General features: G+C 35.0%; 1 protein-coding gene across 4 annotated transcripts in view; it reads right to left on the bottom strand.

Moving 5' to 3' along the window:
• Positions 1 to 20,998, bottom strand: part of nwk (nervous wreck) — a 97,775-nt gene extending 76,777 nt beyond the window's left edge. For 3 of the 4 annotated variants that reach the window (XM_038013187.2, XM_021352271.3, XM_038013163.2), the window contains exon 1: positions 20,844 to 20,998. In XM_038013187.2, the coding sequence (XP_037869115.2) occupies positions 20,844 to 20,864 (21 nt within the window). In that variant the 5' untranslated portion in view covers positions 20,865 to 20,998. 4 annotated transcript variants of the gene reach the window in all.
• Positions 20,999 to 22,598: the final 1,600 nt, after the last annotated feature.

Here is a 22,598-nt window from a genome sequence, read left to right on the forward strand (position 1 = left end):
CTGTATCAAATTTCATTTCAATCGGATTAATAGCGTGTCCATAGAAAACAAACACATAAAAACCTTAACTGCAAGCTTTGATTTTTATTATTACAACACTATTATACCGTGACGTTTGCAACTCCAGCATCAGTGTCGAAATATCAGAAATTCGTGGAATCTGAATATCATGGTAGGAAGCCATTGAACAATAGTAGATGTAGATAACCACGAACATTTAAAGGAATTTCGTAGATATCACTTAATAATTTGAGTGTCATTTCCAACTTCTGTTTGTTTTCAGTATGTACCTCTCTTCTTTTTCTCCACCTTATCCCACTAGGTGGGGTCGGCCACCGCTAATTTTTCTCTTCTATTCTCTTCTATCAGCCGTCATCGCAACACTCACTCTCCTCTCTCTCTCTCTCTCTCTCATATCGTCATTCACACACTCCATACATGTCTTCTTCGGTCGACCTCTTCTCCCACTACCATTTCCATACATCTCATAGTCACCTACGTCTTCTCTCTACGCATCACATGTCCATATCACGCTAACCGTCCGTCAGTATATGTACTTCTGTTCATTTAGAAAAAATATCTCATAGATATAACAAATTACTTAAGATGCTCCCGAATTTTATATATTAAATGGTATAGTTATATTCAATGGTACGTATACAAAGCGAGCTTAACCCAGAAATGAGTTTATTTCCAGCAAACCAAAATCGGAACATATTCGATAATGGAAAGTGGAAAAGTTTAGAACAAAACGGTAAATACACTAAATATACTACGGTATATACGATAAACGGTAAATACTAAAGAATAATAAACAAACTAGTATTTGGAAATTATATATTGCAAATACAACTATCTGTTTATTTAAATTACTGTATTGAAAACCTTAAATCAAGATCATATTCTTTTTCTATACAGATTCTTCGAAGTTCGAGAAATTCGAGACGAAAATTATTTTGTAACCAAAATCAGCTGAGTGATCAGCGACAAGAAAATGGCTATTAACTTTATTATCTACACGTTATAGTTATTTTATGTTAATATTTAATTAATACCATTTGATTTTATTTACTAAATTATTAGAACGTTCTTACGGACAATTTCAAAAAGGTACTTCTGTTATTTATTACTTAAGATAAGGACTCGTTTTAGCTAATTCTCAACGAACTGAAATCGAAAGTGATCGAACAAAAAATCTTGAATCGAAATCTGTGTGAAGAGAATTGTACAAGTATCAAGTTTTTTTTTTATTGCTTATATGGGTGGACGAGTTCACAGCCCACCTGGTGTTAAGTGGTTACTGGAGCCCATAGACATCTACAGCGTAAATGCGCCACCCACCTCGAGATATAAGTTCTAAGGTCTCAAGTATAGTTACAACGGCTACCCCACCCTTCGAACCGAAACGCATTACTGCTTCACGGCGGAAATAGGCGGGGTGGTGGTACCTACCCGTGCGGACTCCCAAGAGGTCCTACCACCAGTACAAGTTACTACTAAATGGAATAAACTGTTTAGTATTAAACACACAAAGATAATTCAGTGAGCAGAATGTTCTCAATATGTATATAATTCAGTGAGCAGAATTTTCAGCAACAGAATACACATAGTACATACATATGGGGTGTTTGTTATACAAGACTCTTCCCGATGCCGAAACGCCAATAAACCACAACCCTAAATTAGATTAATAGAATTTTTTATTTACTTAACTAAGTAAAATTGTTATTACTTTTATAAGTATATAATTTAAGGCAGTTAGTAAGGTGAGTAACGTAGGTAGTAACTGCCCCACGTGTTCCCTGGAGACAGCAGATTCCCCATATCACGGTTGTGTTATTTTTTGTGCATAGATTTTTTTTTTATTGTGTTGAGAATAATCAATAGATGATTGAAACTGCCATTATGATATCATTTTGGTGCCTACTATTATTTTTATTTCGCATTTTCAGTGTTAAAAGCAATAACAATGGCAATAAATAAATAAATAACTAAAAAAGTCGACGAATAATGCGTCCGCGATCGTAATAACGATAAATAATAAATACGAAATTAAAAGAAATTTTGTCTTGGCTTTGGTTACGGCAGTTTGCTTTGTAATGGAGCCTATATATTTTTATATAATCTTTAAAAATTTTAGGTAACTACATGATCACATCCGGGCTACCACCAGTGCGGGCGCCCGGACGATGACGCGCAGCACGCGCTCGAAACGTGCCCGCGTTGGGAGTACTCGCGGCGAGATCTCGTCGCGGTGCTGGGGGGAAACCTCTCCCTGCGGGCTGTCGTAGCCCGCATGTTAGAGGATCAGGGCTCGTGGGAGGCCATGGCCAGATTTTGTGACCTGGTAATGGCGTCCCGTGAGGCTGAGGAGCGTGAAAAGGAGTGGGATCCCTCTTCAGCACCTCAGAGCAGAAGGCGGGATGGCCGGCGCGGGCGTGAAGCTCCCGCTCAGCCCCCGTAGGGACTATCAGGCGGCGGGTGCGGGGGCGCCCGGTACTCTACTGTCGGTCCGGTGCTGGGGCAGTGCAAGGTGGCTCCTGTGCGCCGCCCACGGTGTATCTCCCGAAATGACTTCCTTCGGGATTTTCCCGGAGATGAAATCCCGTCTTATCATCAGGACGGGTACCGGCGAAGGCGGACTTTCGGCGCGCACTGCGGTACCGTAGGTCTGGTGCAGCCGGTGTGGTGGAGTTCGATGAGGTTTAGTCGGTAGTCGTTCTGCGAGGCAAGTGCTTCGCGCGCCTTCTTCAAGGCGTAGTCTCTTGCGAGGAATTCGGGGAGGTGGAGGACCTTGGCCCTCCTCATCCCCCTCTTCCTCTCAGGAGGCGCCGGAGTCCGACATAACCCGGTTCGTTACCCCCCGGACCGGGTATCCGTAAATGGATTCCCCAGCGTAAAAAAAAACGGTGATATTATGTACCTTAATATTTGGGTATTTGTATAGAAGTTTTTTTTTTATTGCTTAGATGTGTAGACGAGCTCACAGCCCACCCGGTGTTAAGTGGTTACTGGAGCCCATAGACATCTACAACGTAAATGCGCCACACATCTTAAGATATAGTTCTAAGGTCTCAGTATAGTCACAACGACTGCCCCACCCTTCAAACCGAAACGCATTACTGCTTCACGGCAGAAATAGGCGGGGCGGTGGTACCTACCCGTGCGGACTCACAAGAGGTCCTACCACCAGTAATTACGGATATTATAATTTTGCGGGTAAATAAACATCCTTAAATATGTATTGTAAATATTGTAAATATGTATGTATGTATAATGCGTTCTATATAAATATAATGAATGCATTTACAATTTACGGTAAGGTTTAAATTCTTCTGAAATAAATTTCTGTCTTGAAACAAAGATACAAATTCTCAGCTTAAATGCTACCATGAACGTACTTTAAGCAAACATAAAAAATCCCGTCTGGCTTGTCGGTCCTATTCAGTATGGCATAGAACAGAGGGTAGAGGATTTTATGAATATAGTGTATTTCGTAATCCGTAGTAATAAAGTCTAGATTTACCCTAATGACTTCAAAATGAAATTGACATTAAGACTTACAAGTGAAATGAATTGCGATTATTTTTTGTTAGCAGACAGTTGCTACGGCCCGGTCGCAACATATTATAATGTTTTTGCTTAATTTCGATATCCGAACGCACCGCATTCAATTCAATTTCATTGAATGTAAAAAAATTATACGCTGGTAATTCTTTTAATTGAAACGGTATTTGTTTTAAGCTGTTGCATAGCTTTTATGGGGCTTTGAGCGCAGCGACCGAATCAAGAAATTCCGTAACGAAAATAAAACCTAACACCCCCACTCCGCCTACCATGTAGCTCGCGTTCAACACATTCACACGTTGCGCTTGTACAGTGTGTGTGAATAAGCGCGCGGCGTGACGTCGCACTGCTTGCGTGAAAAGTCTGCCCATCTCTCTCTCGCACGGTCTAGCTTATGAGTGTGAAGGGGACAGTTAATGTTTTGCTTTTGTTAATGTTTATAAATATAGCGTCGTCTTATTTTATAATGGTTTTAATATTCAATTATTATTGTCTAATTATAATTGCATAAGTTGATAAAAAAAAGCTATGCAATAGCTTTAACGCGGTAGTCCCCGAGTGCCACACGTGGTTTTTTTTAAATAGGTGGTTTTCGATACTAACGGTGAACTCTACAGAGCCTAAGCCGTTGTACGTAATAACTAATAATAATGACAAATATTATTTAAGGTAGTATTTACTTCGAAAAAAAAAATTTTTTTTTTTGAGAAATTATCCCAAAAAATACATGCTAACCAAGTAAAAACCTCAAACGTTTCTTCGATTTAATTTTTAAGATAAGGAATTTTCATTTTCAATATATATTTTTTAAAAGTTATACTGAATGATTTTTTTGGAAAAGAGAAGATTTCTCAGAAGAGTTACCCAATATTTAATGTATTGTTTTAACATTGTGAAATAAACTGTCAAACCTTATAAATATTTCTCGGAAAAGTATCGCGGCACGAGAAAAACATTTTGTATTTAAAGTACAATTGGCCCCTTGAGGTACAACATTTCTGAGAAATCTAATTACACCATGCTCTCGTAAATATGTACCTTCGTTCTGAACTCGTGTTACTTGGTGCTTTAAATTTTCGATAAAACCCGTTTTACGATACATACGAATTTAAAATGTACAACATGACATGGATTTACAAGCGACACAACATACCGATCTTATTTAAGGGATTTTAGGACCAGGTAACTAAGACCTTTAAGTCATGTCTTAATTTAATTTATTTTCTTATTTTTATGAAAAATGATGAAATGAAATGAAGATGATTAATTTGAGACATAAATCAACTGGGATGAAATCAAATGAAATGAGATGAAATATGGGAACATATGGGATGAAATATAATCTCAGTAAAATTGTGGTCATCTACTGAGACTTTTTCATTGGACTTTTTGGAGGATCCCAAGAAGTGACGTCCAGCGGCTTTGTTTCATTTTCCCACATTTGTGCACTTTCACAGATATTAAACAGTTAATAAGCCACCGTTATTACACATTTAAACCTAAAAAAACACTAAATAGACAAAATAAAACAAATCACACAACTTCACTCCTCGCGTTCCCGCCAAAAAGTCCTCGCATACCGATCTGAACTAATTTAAAATCCATTTTAGACCGGCAATTATTAATATTGATAAAGTTGTTAGACAATTCTGAATGTACTTGATTAGGATTTTTCGTTTCGAATACACGTGTCTGATTCTGCTGGCATTGTAATCAAAACTATGCTTATCTACCGAAATTTAACATGATTAAATTAATTATGTTTATTTATTTTGTATAATATTTAATTGATTAATTTGAGAAAATTAACTATATTCAATTACGAGTACTATTATCTATCTATCTATCCATCTATCTATCAGCCCACAGAACTCAACATATTATAAATATACATTATTAAAACGTGCATTAGAACTAGCTACGAAAGCAATATGAATACGACGTTGAACTAAAATGCACATAACCCAGTGCTCTAGGGCTAGAGATTATAGGTTATTCGGATAACTCGTTACCTGTCCATAACGGACTACTTCCACCCCATTACTAGTGCAATCGGTGTGCCATCGAGTTGAGTGCAACGAGAGAGAGCACAAAACGACTAATCCCATCTGATGGAACTACATCGCCTGCCATCTATAATGGCATCACTCGATACGTGGAGCAGAGCGTTCAATGATGCATCGCACCTATCTCTCTGTCAGTTGCTGTGACTGAAAGCGCGTTGATTGAAGTACGGTAGCGTAATGACGGCGGAGTGGCTAGCTCTGTGTGTGACTTTGATTGGCCTTCACCCCACAGCTGCGGTTTACCTAAGTTACTGATATGAAATGGTATGCACGACTGGATTAGTGTCACTGCACGTTGTGGGAAATTTGCGGATTGCAAAATGAGTTCACTGTTAATTCTGCAGAGTTATTTTTTTCTTCGAAATTATATTAGTTTACAATAATAGAAACCTGTTTAAATAGATAAAATGAGTATCGTCGAACTTTGTACTCATGTAAATATTTTTGTATATAAATAGACAAAAACGATGGAAATGAAACACAATTCTTTCCGCGGCTTGGTAAACAATTTTTTTTGGTAGCTGCAACTATAGTTGCTTTATCTTTCTTTTCAGCAACCCTATTTTTTTTAAATGCATCCGTAAAACAAAAACGAATAATTAATACATGAAATGAAATTTAATCTTCACGTGTCATTGCTATCGAATTTTAATCATTGAGCGATAGTTCAAATAAAAATGAATGTGTCGCACTAAAACATTGGTCTTCGTTAAGTAAAGAAGATCAAAATGTCCCAGACGAAATGGGAATTGTCAGAATGTCTTTTTTCAACTGTTTGACAGAATTAAGTCTCAGGTCGAAACCTTTTAAATATACGTAGGTATATCTGCACGTAATACTTTATCGATGTCCTCTCGGCCTGGTCTCCGATATCTTTTAAGTATATTCGATTTGTGATGACGCCTTTGACCACTTCAACATTTCTTTAGTCATTAGATTTAGCCTTTTCATTACGCTTCATTTATTTTTCTATTCGAACATCGGATTTTTGAACAAAACGTAAACATATTTTTAGTCAATATTAAACCCAACGAAACTGTTTTTAGTTTCTATAGATTTTTTTATTTTTTATTGCTTAGTTGGGTGGACGAGCTCACAGCCCACCTGGTGTTAAGTGGTTACTGGAGCCCATAGACATTTACATTGTAAATGCGCCACCCACCTTGAGATATAAGTTCTAAGGTCTCAAGTATAGTCACAACGGCTGCCCCACCCTTCAAATCGAAACGGATTACTGCTTCACGGCAGAAATAGGCAGGTGATGGTACCTACCCGCGCTGACTCATAAGAGGTCCTACCACCAGTAAAATAGTAATCTAATAATAAAATAATAGGTAGTCAATTGTATTGAATTATATTTATTGTACTTTATTGGAAAATAATATTTTTACAATACTAGCTGGTACGGACGCTCGATTTATGGCAAGTCTAAATTTATCGCTCGTTGACATTCGGTCCTAATCGTCGACAGTCGGTCGTAGCGTCCCTCCCAGATCCGCGCGGCTTATTGTCAGGCCACAACAGAAACGGAATTAATCAACTTTTTAAATCTTACCTACGCCATTGCTATACACATAATAATGGCGTAGGTGAGATTTAAATATTTAGCATACTCTCAAATCAGTACACGTCGATAAACATTGAGGCTGTCTGAATTAATCATTCAAGTATTCGTATAAAGTCAATTGGCCTTTTTCATGCGTTTGCGAATAAGACCTTTATTATACCAATCTTACTAAAGCACCTGATTGCTTGCACCTGAGAAGCTTGATAATCTCTAGGTTATAAAAAAAATATGTCTATTTGAAAGCTTTATAAAAATATTATGATATTTTGGCACAAACTATGTACTTTGAATAATCTGAAATGGCTTACAGCATACCTAGGTAACATTTGTGATACTCGCAATTAATGTTTTAGTGAAACATATCTATCGTTCTTTTTTTTTTTTTATTGCTTAGGTGTGTGGACGAGCTCACAGCCCACCTGGTGTTAAGTGGTTACTGGAGCCCATAGACATCTACAGCGTTAATGCGCCACACACCTTGAGATATAAGTTCTAAGATCTCAGTATAGTTACAACGGCTGCCTCACCCTTCAAACCGAAACGCATTATTGCTTCACGGCAGAAATAGGCGGAGCGGTGGTACCTACCCGTGCGGACTCACAACAGGTCCTACCACCAGTATATATTCAAATGATATTCAAAATAAACATGAACGAATAGATATGTGATTTCAAATCATGAAATCACGTTCAAGATAAAACTAATAATGTAACTTTGCTTTTGTTAGCTGTATTGATATTTGATTAATGTTTATTGTTAAAATTTGTTCAGAACCCGGAAGAGAAAAATCGTAATAGCCTCATATGCCTGAAAATTTTGTAAGTTTTATGTATTCAATCTGGTGTATATAAAACACGTGGTTACGAACGACTTCCTCGATCGAGAAATAAATTAATGTAACAATTTATTAGTTATTACTGATTGTTTATGGATTGATGCTACAAACTATGTTTTTCAGTTTAAAAGGAGCCAGCAGTGACATGGGGTTGTCACAATATGGGTCTAGAAGCTTCATCTTCTTTGTGGCCTCATCCCATTTTATGCAGGTTTGATGCAACATGTCCTCTCAGACTTTCAAGTACCAAATCGACAAAAAAAATACATTCTTTCAACTACCTACGACTATGTATATCCACGTCTGCTTAGACATATATCTGAAAGACTGTTTCTTCTGTCCATTCGCTATAATTTAAGAAATCTCCGTGAAACCCTACCAAAATACAATGAATGTACTTTTGCACATGCACATATTTTCATTTGTACTCTATACGACATGGTTTTTACTACTATAAATGTCCTCACAATATTTCACACCGTACTTTTATCGAAAATGGAACACGACAGTAATAAGTATAGTTAATGGAGTTTCTTGTTTTTTATTTAGTCAAACAAATAAGAAAAATAAAAGAAATATCAACGGAAACGGACGCAACTGACACGATGTGACGAAAACGAGAACAATAATGGTCTTGAACTCTGGCCTTTAAATGTTATCTCCAAATATTACGATTTTCATAGTAACAAAACATACGACCCCAATTTAGATCGTTCTCTTGACGTTAACGGTAATGTTTTGAGGATTATTTATTGAAAGAGAAATAAATAAAAATATGTATTAAAAATAAGCAGTGCTAGAAATAAGGATAATACTTTTTTTAATCTAATAAATTGATTATTTATATATTTCACTTTACATGTGAGTGGACGGTTAGCGTGGTATGGATATGTGATGGGCAGAGAGAAGAGCATGTAAATAGGAGATGTATGGAAATGGTACTGTAAGGTAGAGGGGGAAGAGGTCGAACGAAGAAGACATGGATGGGGTGAATGATGATATGAGAGAGAGAGAGAGAGAGGAGTAAGTGTTGAGATGACGGCTTATAGAAGAGAATAGATGAGAAAAATTAGCTAGAGAAAAAGAAGAAGAAACATATTTCACTTTACAACTAAACAAATCTATATTTGATTTAAAATAATGCGGTGATTAATTAAAGTCATTTTTATTTTATGAGTACCAAAATAATAATGTGTCTAACCTTCTCTTTGATCGCATGAAAAAACTATATTCAGTATTTATCTTCGGTTTTTGCGAGTTAAATTATTATTACGTTAAATTATTATTTAATTAGCACGGTTAGAATTACTTTTACGTTTTGATCTCGTCTCATCGCCTTTATTGTTACCCTGTTATTTCGGACGTTTCCCCAATACTTTACAGTTTTTATAGTCACGGACGTCTGAGGTTCGTGTATGTATTTATACATATCGAATGGTGACATTTTGGTTAATACGCTACATTTAACTTTGTAATTAAAATTTGCGTTTTATTTGATATTAACATTAAAAATTCGAGTTTTTTAATTGAGCTCCAACTAAGTTTACTCCTGTCGAATATCTGAAGAAGTTTTGTTGTCATGATATTGTTTTCCAAATTTTAAACTTTAAATGACTCTCCTCTGAAGTTGCAAAAAAGTCGCTTAAACTAAATAGCCTTTCACCCGTCGATATGTATATAGACATATTATTATAAACAAATATAAAATAAATTTCAACATTAAGATGGCCTACTCTTTTTTGTTTTTAATTGTCAGTCCAAGGATTTTTCCTGTATATTCTATAAAATTTAAACAAATATACTGTTGAATTTATTTAAAATTTCAGGTTTCGAATATTAGTTGTCATTAGAAAAAATAATCAATATCAATCGGAAATATGGAGAAAGAAGAAACGTATCGACAATATAAATCCTAAATGTCAATCTCTAAAAATTTTCGCGTGATTTTACCCTGAAGCAATTAAATAACTGTTAACATAAACATAGCAAAGAATAATAAAACATATTAAAGAAGAATAAAGTAAAAAAACAACTACTATCTCAAGAAGTACTAAACAAAAAATCTGAAATTTGTTAATTTTACTCAACAAAAAGACGCATTTAAACAAACGCTTTTCAACGAAACTATATTATTATATCTTTAAATTCGCTTCGAAATAAGTTGAACAATTTGACAACAACGCATCATTTAACAAAAAATAAAGTACTTTATTTATGAACTTTATTAATATATTTAGACTATAAAACGTACTAAACTTTAATATTAAACTATGAAGCGAAAGTTTGGCCGAGATAGAATTGGCCGAGTGAAGAATTTCAAAGTAGTAAACCAAACTAGCTATCGTTTCTTAGCGGTGATAAAATGAATGAAACGAGATGCAGCACCGCTGCTCCCATTGGGCACCTCGGGAGATGAGATTATGACTTCACGAAAGGAAATAGGAATTCCTAATGGAGCGTAATTGTGCCACTTTGCTGATAGTTGAGTCTGAAAATTGCATTTGTCGCAGCCGTCTTGGAATTTTAAATTTTTTTTTTTAATTCTTTTATCGTCCCTCTTTCTAATATTGAAGATTGAATTTATAAATTCTGACTCTGCTGTAGACGTTCAATTAATCTGTGACTTTGATTTCGATCGCACTCATGTTGTCGTTGTCACGCGTAAGGGCAGAACGCATCATCATCATCATTATCCTGCCCTTCTCCCAGTCACCTGGGGTCGGCGCAACATGTTTGCTCCTTCCATACTCTTCTATCATATACCATTTCTTCGCTCACTCCCCTCCTACCCATATCGTCTTTCACACAATCCATCCATCTCTTCTTAGGTCTACCTCTTCCTCTAAATCCTTCCACATTCATAGTTAACACTCTCTTAACAAAATGTATTTAATAAAAAAGCTATAGACCAATGGTTTTTCTTTATTGTGATCTACTTCCATTAATACAGGTACTTATTCCTATTAACTGGAATATCAAACTTTTCTTAAATTTAGCACACGATTACAAACGTATCAGAAAAATAAATGTGCGAAATGAGGCGTAACGCGAAGAAACGCTTAACAAAGCAATTTCGTATCGATTTGCACGTGATTAGTTAAATGACTCAGTTTAAAGATTACGTTCGTAATTTATCCATCATTAGATCTTTTATTATTTACAGAATAAATCGTTCCTTTATACTGAACAACAAGAATTTAATTAGGAAATTATTGCTCTTGCAATAAATTGCGCAATTTCTGCAAACACTTAAATCCATTTTATTGTCCTATGTTACGATTTGAAACGGACATTGTCTCTAAGTTTTTTTTATGTTTTTTTTCATATTATAATTAATGGCGTTGAACTGATAATGGTTTATCTTAAAATTCCAAACAGCAAAACCAAAGTTTAACCGGCAGACTTATGGCGTTCGAATCGACAAATAGACACATTTAAAAGATTAAATGATAGTCACAGTGTGTTCTGATAGCGTTTCCTACTTGTAATTACAAGAAAAAAAATGTTTATTAAGCATTAATAAACAAAAAAACACTAATCCAGATTATTAAATAAATTGATTTTAACTGAACTGCTGCATTCAAAACCTATGCAGTCGTTTCTTATACTTTAAAATTAGTTTGAGTTATTTTTCAGAAACATATCCAAGGATATCTAGTAAATAAGTATATATAGCCGTAGAATCTGGTCGGACAACCAAAGGCAGACTCAAGACAAGATAGAAAGATTTAGTGCTGAAGAACAAGGGGGAATTCAATGTTACTGACGATAACTTCGAAGACAGAGCGAAATGGAAAAGAAAAATAGAGATAGCTCACCCCACCACCACGAGGTATGAATAGCTAGGTAGAAAAAGAGAGAGTCATCAATCTTTCTACGGTTAAAAATGTTCTATTCTTTTCTCCTTCCCAAACTTTTTCATATCCTTTTTAGTTGTGATACGACATAATGTTGGTTCATGTGAGTGGCGATGGCCACCATCGTTCCTGCCAAGAGTAGGAAACACAGTCACTTTGTGATGTCTCTAAGAACTCTAGTTTGCCACCAAGGTCGGTACCTTCCCACGATAGTGAAGAAAAAGGCATTTCACAGAATAATTTCGGTAGTTTCTACGAGTAATTACCTAACACAATCAGAATAAAATAAAATACATTTGCAACTTAATTTGATAATTACCTACATGTATCAATCAATTAATAACTTACCAACTAATTATAGATAATATGTGATCTATGTTCTGTATTTACCAGAAATAAGGCCGCGTATCGTGTGAATGGGCTATTATACCATCATCTCGATTGAACATTGCTACAAATTACTAATTAATAATATCGTAAGATTTTAGCCTAATTATGCGATGCTTAAGTGAAGTAACTAGGTCGTGGTTTGTTTGTCACTTTATAGAATTTTGCTTCTTTATAAAATCTGCTTTTTTTATGTGTAAAATTATCAATACTATTTTTTATTTCAATTCACAAAACACTTACTCCTGTAACAGCTTTGGATGGATCGATCCAAACGTGTCCATAAAAACAATCCAAGTAGATAATACCTATATAGATAAAATAAATTGAGTATTTCATCAATCTAGTTTAAATTTTTACCTATATCTGCCATAAACAATTTCAGTTTGAAGGGTAGGACACTAATGCAATTGAATATGTATGTCATGACACTCACATTAAAAGCGCATGCAGTGTTAGCTTAGTGGCTCCGCATGCCGCGCATGGAAATTAGCTCAACGAAGAGTACGACTGTGCTTTACCAACTCCACCTTCGTCAACCTGGTCACGTCTTGACGAAGCTGTTCGATATTACTAGTTCTAATGCTAGCAGCAGCCAAAGTATAGGTTTCAATGGTGTTAAAATCATCTCGAGACGTGTCCAAGATAAATCAAATAATTATTTTTTTCGAGTTGCGAGATTATCATTGTACGAGTATAAGAAATTCTTTTTTTTTTTTATTGCTTATATGGGTGGACGATCTCACAGCCCACCTGATGTTAAGTGGTTACGGGAGCCCATAGACATCTACAACGTAAATGCGCCACCCACCTTGAGATATAAGTTCTAAGGTCTCAAGTATAGTTACAACGGCTGCCCCACCCTTCAAACCGAAACGCATTACTGCTTCACGGCAGAAATAGGCAGGGTGGTGGTACCCACCCGCGCGGACTCACAAGAGGTCCTACCACCAGTAAAATTCCAAATTATTTTAAAACAAAAATTGCGTAATATGTGCGTGTGACAATAAATTACAATCCTAAAACGTGATGCTTAAAAGGCTAGTACGTGTAACCTTTAATAGATATCTAGTGACCAGCTAGTGTTTGGTTCATTTAGACTTAAATATCGTTTCATATTTAAGTTACTAGTCTATAATAGATGTCAACATTGTTCAAAAATCACAAAAAAAAAACGAATGCTTTGATGTAACAGTGTCGAGTACTCCATTAACAAAAACTTTCAATATAATTATAATTCTTAATCCATATTATCTTAATGATAAAATAATAGAGAATACGTCTAGCAACAAAAAACGTTATCCAACGGCACGCGGCTATTTAAGTTCAGCTTAAAATCGATCAAAAGGGGAACAGCACTGGGAGACTCATTGAGATCAAATTGGAAATTATTGAGTAGTTGCCGAGTTACGTTATGGCGACGCATTGTATTGAGCTGGTTCTGCAATCTGACATTCACGCTTCGACAATAAACTAAAGCGATTATTACATTATTAGGTTGTTAAAAAACATTGTGTAAATTTTATTTTTGTTCTCGTAGTCCTAAAACATATCAATTTTTACTAGATTAACCACTCGGTACTTAAGATAAGACTCATAATCGAAAAACTCTTTCAGAATGGAATAAAGTAACAAAAAACGAGCAAAAGTACTTTTTTTAAAGGTCCGGTATTTGGAAGTATTCAGTAACAGAGGGAGCTCAAAGCCATTGATTTTTCGTACTGATGCGACTGCGTGTGACAAGTGACCAAACGTCAACTCTCCAATGAGAAACCTTTTGGTTAAAGCAAAGCTAGTCCGTGCATAGTTAACTACACAGATACGTATTGTGAATTTCTCGTTTACAGCTGAATGTTATTTATTACGTTTATGAATTACAAAAAGTTACGTACGAGAATGGTATAATCAAATTGCTCGCTACGTTTCCACGTAAAAATGAACGCAAAAAATAAAGAAAAGTATCGTAACTTTTTCAATTATTTAGATACTTCATAATTATTAATGCCCCGACTACGCAAAATAAAGAAAAAATTTACATTTTAAATTATTTACATACTTCACAATTACTAATGCTGACTAAGAAGTCTTTAAATAACTAACTTGCTTATTAAACCAACTATTAAAACTTATGACTTACACGTAAAACAGAGCGCTTTAGTGTAATGTAAATAACATGGAAATGATCAGGAAGGTCGGTTGGTACGTAATAAAACGAATGTAGGAGACCAGAACAAGGTCAGACAGGAGACGGGTATGCCGACGTCGACGCCGTCGCGACGTTCTCAGAAACCAATCGAGAAGGCTTGTCAAATGTTCATAACGACTTGTATATTTAGATTGTCGACAGAAAAAGAAAACGGCTTTATAAAGCGTCTTTTCCTCCGCAACAGGCATTCCGTTTTGAATGGTTAGACAGCCGTAAGGGTACCTTTCCACCGGAGTGGAGCGAGGCAGTGGAGCGGAGAAACGGAAAATTATTAACCAATAAGATTGCACTAAATCATTTTGCAATCATATAATTGACCCTAATACTCAATAATTCTACCTCACGTATCAAGCGGCATTTACGTTATATCTATTATGAGCTCCACAACAAATTCACGCCAAAAAAAAATATTTTCATCGACTTTCGAGTCACGGGCATAAAAATATACCTACTAAATAAATTTAAAAAAATCAGAAATAGTATTATAATGTAAATAACAAACGTGTGATTAAATCATGAGAAATCATTATAAAGACGTTTAAATACAGATGACTTGACAGATCGCAGGAATCGAAAAAATCCCGGCCGCATCGTCCAAAGTCACTATAATAATATAATATGTATAATAAATAATATGGGGGAGGTCTTTGTTCAGAGCTGTATTACTTGTGACACGCACGATTATGATTAAACCCATTAATCAGAGCAATCTTAATACTTTACTAAAAGAAAATATTGAAGCCGTTCACAGAAATTGAATCAAATATTTATCAAACCAAAACCAGATTCGCGTAATGTTATCTTGTACAGGAGATTAAAATTACAAATCACTCCGGTCGTGCTTGTGATCAACGTTTACTTTCCTTTTCAGTTATTTGAATAAAATTTGTAATTTATTAATATAAAATCAAAATGAAGAAATTTCTCGGTAAATTTTCGGCATCATTCAGCAAAGTCTCTAATGGGAATAAATCGCGGAAACCAATAGATCCGTTTTAAGTGTTTTGGTTCTGTATAAAGTTTACATTTTTAATTGATTTTATCGACTTCAAAACGACTATTTTTTATTATCTTCATCAGCCTGTAGCAGTCCATAGCTGGACATAAGATTCTCTAATTGCACATCACTGAGTCTCTCTTCACTGAGATCTCATCACTGATATCCTTGGTTTGTCTCACCCAGCACTGGCCAGCCACCCTGCAGATATCGTTACTCCATCGAGCTTGAAAGCCTCCGGTATGCTTAGTCCGAGTTTTTTAACGTTCTCGATCGCGTAAAAGCTAACTTAAATTTGTATAGAGTTGGAACGTTTGCCTACGCTTGCCGCTAGGGGCGCTGTTCTATCTGCATACAAGTTAACTCAAACTTTTTCGCGATCGAGCACGTTAAAAAGCTCGCACTAAGCACACTGTACTACGTTTGTCAATTCGCGTTATCCACTCAAAAGCATATTTGACTGTATTTTGTGTTCGTTTACCGATTTATCAGTAGTTTTGTTTTAAAGGTCTTATTGTTTAATTCACGTTTTTTCAAATTGAAATCGATTTAAAAAATTTTTAGCCACATGTAGTTTTTGTATTTCAATTAATGTGTAGTCATTATTAAGTTATGTACCTTTTCAAAATTGTTCAGTTGAATCGCATTAGTTACATTAGTAAATTTGGTGTGTGAAATAAAAAAAAACATAATTCTCTAGAGCACTATCACCTTTGGGTCACGGAATATAATACATTTAAATGTAATATAATATAATTACAGAACCATTTTATAAACTTTAAGGCTTATTCGTTTTAATAAAACTTCTAATAAAAAACTCTTAAAAAGGAATCCAATTGCTTAAACGATGATGTATGTAAAGAGTTTAGTATTCTAATTAGTGAAAACATCAACAGTAAGCTGATCGAATTGAAACGATAAAAAGTTTCGAGTTTTAGTGATTAGTAAAATAAGTTTATATCGTAAATAGTTTAGTATTCTAATTAGTGAAAACATCAACAGTAAGCTGACCGAATTGGAACGATAAAAAATTTCGAGTTTTAGTGATCAGTGAAATAAGTTTATATCGTAAATAGTTTAGTATTCTAATTAGTGAAAACATCAACAGTAAGCTGACCAAATTGGAACGATAAAAAGTTTCGAGTTTTAGTGATCAGTGAAATAAGTTTATATCGTAAATAGTTTAGTATTCTAATTAGTGAAAACATCAACAATAAGCTGACCAAATTGGAACGATAAAAAGTTTCGAGTTTTAGTGATCAGTGAAATAAGTTTATATCGTAAATAGTTTAGTATTCTAATTAGTGAAAACATCAACAGTAAGCTGACCGAATTGGAACGATAAAAAGTTTCGAGTTTTAGTGATTAGTGAAATAAGTTTATATCGTAAATAGTTTAGTATTCTAATTAGTGAAAACATCAACAGTAAGCTGACCGAATTGAAACGATAAAAAGTTTCGAGTTTTAGTGATCAGTGAAATAAGTTTATATCGTAAATAGTTTAGTATTCTAATTAGTGAAAACATCAGCAGTAAGCTGACCGAATTGAAACGATAACAAATTTCGAGTTTTAGTGATTAGTGTTCCGACTCGAACACAAAATATCGCTTAGGCTTATCTCTAGCGAAAGGCCGATTTTCCTGTGTCCATGTATCACTCTGTTTTCCGAGTAAATAGATGAATAACGTATCGTTAAAAATCGATCGGTAACGTGGAACTTTTTGTTTTAATTCTAGATATGTTGCAAAAATAAATTGAAACAATCTTTTTAGTACTTTTAACAAAGTACATGGATAATAAACCAATGTACGGTAGGCAGCGGTTTGGCTCTGCCCCTGGCATTGCTGAAGTCCATGGGCGACAGTAACCACTCACCATCAGGTGGGCCGTGTGTTCGTCTGTCTACACGGTCAATAAAAAAAAACAAAAAAAACAATATTCCGCGTAATATTGCCTTTCCGTTTTTATGTTGTAAGAGAACGTTTTTTTTTTGCCACACATCACTATTGCACTGAACACTGATTAAAACTGCCCAGAAAGTTGGAATCTCGTTGGAATCAAAATTAGCGAAAGTATCATGTTATTTTTATCAGAGTATTGAAGGTATCCACCGGAATCGATACTAATCGAATTCTAAATCAACTTTTTGAATAGTTGTTTTATTAAGCGTATTTCAGTTTCAGCTTACTATGCTTTATTTTTAATATCGACGCTTAAAAGGCAAACGTGACTAAGCGACAATGCGTGAACTTTACAGTAGACTAATTGAAAGTTGAAATACCTGAAAAAATTTATATTTTAACGAATCTAGCTGTAGGATTGAAATGATTTTAATAGACCTAGAAATATTTTTTTTTTGCGCATCGAATATCGTTATTGCCTATCATTTATGTACAAAGCAGTTATTGTCGCTTAGTCACGTTTGCCTTTCAAGCGTCGAATTATCTTTTAAACCATCATATACTATTAGTTTACAATATGTAATAGTCAATCCAACATTGACATCACCCAGTTTCACTACGAAGTCGTCGCAGCCTAAAGAAGACGTACGATTAAAATTGCGCAGCCAGATTTTTCTTATGTAATACCCACTAAACACAATCTCACGAAGGCTCCTACTATGTATTATTAACGTGTTGTAAAAATCAAAACCCGTGAAAATTATAATTTAGGTAATTCCTTCTCGTGAATCGTTTAGACTACCTACATTTCTAATATCTGTATATTTTCTATTGAGATCGTCTTTATAGATTATTTATATTAAAAGTGATCCCAATACTCTCTTTGGAAAAATACTAAGAACCGACCAAATCGTTTCGAGAGACCACATTAATTATTCGTTGCTTAGATATTTACATTAATTTCTGTAAGCCGCTTTATAAATAAGATATCGGGTAATAAATTTGTAATTCTTTATTCAATTTTTACGAAATTAAATGAATCTAACATCAATAAATAACAAAAGTAAAAAGCAGTCGTAATTTATTAAACTTTACCCCACTACAAAATTTTATAAATTATTTTTGTATGTTCAGTAGATTGATTGTAGAAGCCGATAGATAATCACAGGACTCGCCGATTTTGACTTCTCTGGAAGCAAGCTTGTAGATATATTATTATATATAAATATTACATGCTATAGAATAACCGATACAATATGCTTCATATTCATATAAATTAAGTACAGTTATTGATGTTGCTGACTGCCAATGAAGAGGAAACATCATATTTATAGTCCGTTTCGAATGTTATCAATCCCTCGCAGTATAGTTTTTCCTAGACAATTAGTTGTAGAATGGGATTCGAGTAGCCAGACATGTATAAAATTACATATCTTGCTTACTCGCCATTTTTTAAATCACAGTTAATGTAGGCGAAACTATATTTTCCTAATTTTTTTTTATTGCTTAGTTGGGTGGACGAGCTCACAACCCACCTGGTGTTAAGTGGTTACTGGAGCCCATAGACATCCACAACGTAAATGCGCCACCCACCTTGAGAAATAAGTTCTAAGGTCTCAGTATAGTTTCAACGGCTGTCCCACCCTTCAAACCGAAACGCATTACTGCTTCACGGCAGAAAATAGACAGGGCGGTGGTACCCACCCGCGCGGACTCACAAGAGGTGCTATCACCAGGTAAAACGTATTAAATTTTTTATCGGTGGATGAAGTTGTCTATTGGCATTCGGTAGCCACTTAATATGATTTTACTAGATTTTTGCTAATAGTAGACATAATCAAACTAAGATAAAGCTCATGAGAACCCTTATCTTCTCCATATTCTTGTACGCTTCTGAGACGTGAACCCTCAAGACCCGTACCCGATCGAGAATTGACGCATTTGAAACGTGGTGTTGGCGCAAAATGTTGGGCGTATCATGGACGGAGCGCAGAACAAATGTGTCAATTCTCGAGGAGTAAGCGTCAAGACCCGTCTATCTACAATCTGTACGCAGCGTCTCCTTAAGTACTTCGGACACGTGGCCCGACAAAATCCTGAGAACTTGGAAAAATTAATAGTTGTAGGTCACGTGGAAGGAAAGAGAAGTCGAGGAAGATTGCCAACCCGGTGGACGGACATTATCAAGGAGGCCACAAACACCAGCGTCCCGGGCGCCATTAAGCAGGCCGAATGCAGGCAACATTGGAGGAAGCTGGTGCAAAAACTGGACCAAGGTGGTCACGACCCTCAGTAATGAGGAAACGACAAAATAGAAGAAGAAGAAGACATAATCAAAACTACTTTTACAGCCTAAGCTCGCGCTTGATTAAGCTGTCAAATTAGTTTTAATTGCGCTTTACATCAGATGAATCATGAGACTATACCTGGACCTGGAGCAATATAAAAAGATAAATTTGACATACCTACTTATTTTTGACATGTCGCTTCATATTTTCCTGCAAGTTATGGATTGAGTTCCGCAATATGTCCAAATTTTTTATCGATTTTTTTACATCCAGTTCTTTATATTTTAGGATAACTCACTTAATGCTACAAATAAAAGTAATTTACAAAAAATACACGCTATTCTGTTGCTCCGATATCATATTCCTTGTGACACGGAGAGATACCAAAAATATTAAACCCGTCGTTATACCAAAAAGCGATGACACTATTTTTTTCAAATCATTTACTTACCTTGCACAATTTCATTACAAATATGAGTTGTTTCCCATGCGATCTTTTTCTTGACGTCTTTATCGTTATGAATAGTTATTTACAATTAAAAAAAAAGCTCTATCCCGTATTTCCCGATTACTAAATGTTTTTCTTCTACCTGAACATTAAATGTTTTTAGTACGAAGCGCAATCTTTCTAATTTATTATTTGCTCTACTACATATTACTCAACTAATTATATGTTGTGTATAAAACTTGGCTGCCAATATGTAGAGTGACTACGGTAGCGGTGAGCCTACGAGCTCTGATAAATTCTGTCGCTTCGGTGTCTGCATTGTCGGATGAGAATCACACGTCGTTTATGTCAAGGCTTTTATAATACAGCCCTATTTCTTTCAATAGTAAACGAATAAGAAAATCGGAATAAACAATTATAATACAAAAATACAAATACACAATAAAATATATTGTATCGTCTTAATGGTATTTTGAAAATGTGCCAACTAAAAGTACACGGATATTTGTTAACTAAAAAAAATCACCCCACATTTAACGCTCGGAACCGTTCACAACAAACATACACAGGCATGCCTTCTATTATATAATATTGTTAGCGGCACGCACGAAACAAAAGTGAAATTCTTTCAGTAGTTGACACACGCATTGTTGGTGTTTAGTTTTTTTTAAAGTTTAATAGAATTTATATTTTATTTTTAAGTGGTAAATTAAAATGGACTTACCTTCCTAGGAGGCGGCTGCATGGCGAGTTCTTCGCCGCTTAGGTCGCGTGTATACGAGTCTCGTGAGCTATGTCGGGAATCAATTGAAGTGGAGGCAAGCGTGTCCGCCCTCAGTCGCGTCCCAACTCACTTGGACGGCACTGCGCTAGCCACGCATGCGTACTAAAACTACGGCCATAGACTAAATACTTTATTTAACATTATTTCTCGATATTTCACATCACTAATTAATACTACACTTAAACATCAACATTGTTGCAGCCTTACAAGCCCTAAGATAAGAAAACTGTGTTTTGACAAAGAAAAAAAAAATACACGTGTAAAGAATTTTAGGTTTTTTACACAAACAATCCTGCCATCTAGCGGCCTAAGATTACTTTCTTGGATATAATTATTTTTTTTGTCTCACGGATTAACTTTTGTAGAAATTACGGATTATATGTATGTGTTACCGAAAAGCTTTTCACTAAAACTTAAAACTAAACATATTACAGAGAACTCAGATCAATTCAAATATAAATCTAGTAAATATTCTAGTAAAAATCTAAATAATCTACTGCATCAACAGAACAAGCAATTTTGTAAACTCCAGAAACTCCACAACGTTGAATGGAGTTGCACTTCTGCAGTGCTATTATAAAATCTAGATTTTCCGTTGCCTGAATTTCCCGCACACGTATAAAATTTTCTTCATCGTGTGGGTACTGTAATTCAATAACAACTATTGTTAGTTTAATATTGTTAAATAATGTAAATAAATAGTCTATAAATACTTATTTTGATTTCTTCTGAAATTATCAACAACAAAAAGAATTAAAAGTATATAATATATTATAATAGCATATAGCACTTTATTATTTTTTTAACTATTCTAATGTTTACTTTAATTAAAGTGTTGCGTTAACAGCGACAATTCACTTTTAGATTTTCCTATATCATATTTAGTGAGAATAATGTATATAATGTAAATAAGAAATTTTAATTGCATAATAATAAAATATAGAAGCATGTATCTAAAACACGATCATCTAATGATTTAGCCGATTATGTAAGCTAGTTAGCGTGACGACAACATAAACCTCATACAACAACCTTATATACCCTTACCTCGCCCTGTCCTTATATATCGCCCTCATCCATTATGTAATTATGTAATTACGTAAGCTAGTTAACGTGATGACAACGCAAACCTCATATAACAACTTTATATACCCTTACCTCGCCCTATTCTTATATATCACCCTCATCGATGAGGAGTCAGGTTACACACACCTTATATTATTATCAATACTTGCAACGTTAATTCGACAAAGCTCACCGTAATTAATAACGGAGCTTAAAATATACAACCTTTGACCTCTATAAATCCAAAGCAACGGATGAAAACATATAAATGAACCGCACACACGGGCCTGAGAACACATATCGCACCACGGTTTGTGTGGTTGTCTTAGCAGTTCAAAATATAAAACATATCAGCATTATAGCTAACGAAGCTTTAGTCAGTAAAAATATTTACATAGCTCCTGCATTATACTCTGTAATTCAAAATTCCAAACCTGCCCGATGTTACTGATCACTATTATTGTAATTATCATTTAAAAATATCAACGTTGTACTACTTCGGAGCAAAAACTTACGTTTTTTTTCTTCATATCTGCCGATAATTTATTTATTATATTTGCTGCATATTTATCAACAACAACATTAGACTCGCTGGAATTCTAAAGTCGACCTCTTGGAAATCATGTAGGT

This window comes from Bombyx mori, chromosome 1, assembly GCF_030269925.1.
Source record: "Bombyx mori chromosome 1, ASM3026992v2".
Taxonomy (NCBI): domain Eukaryota; kingdom Metazoa; phylum Arthropoda; class Insecta; order Lepidoptera; family Bombycidae; genus Bombyx; species Bombyx mori.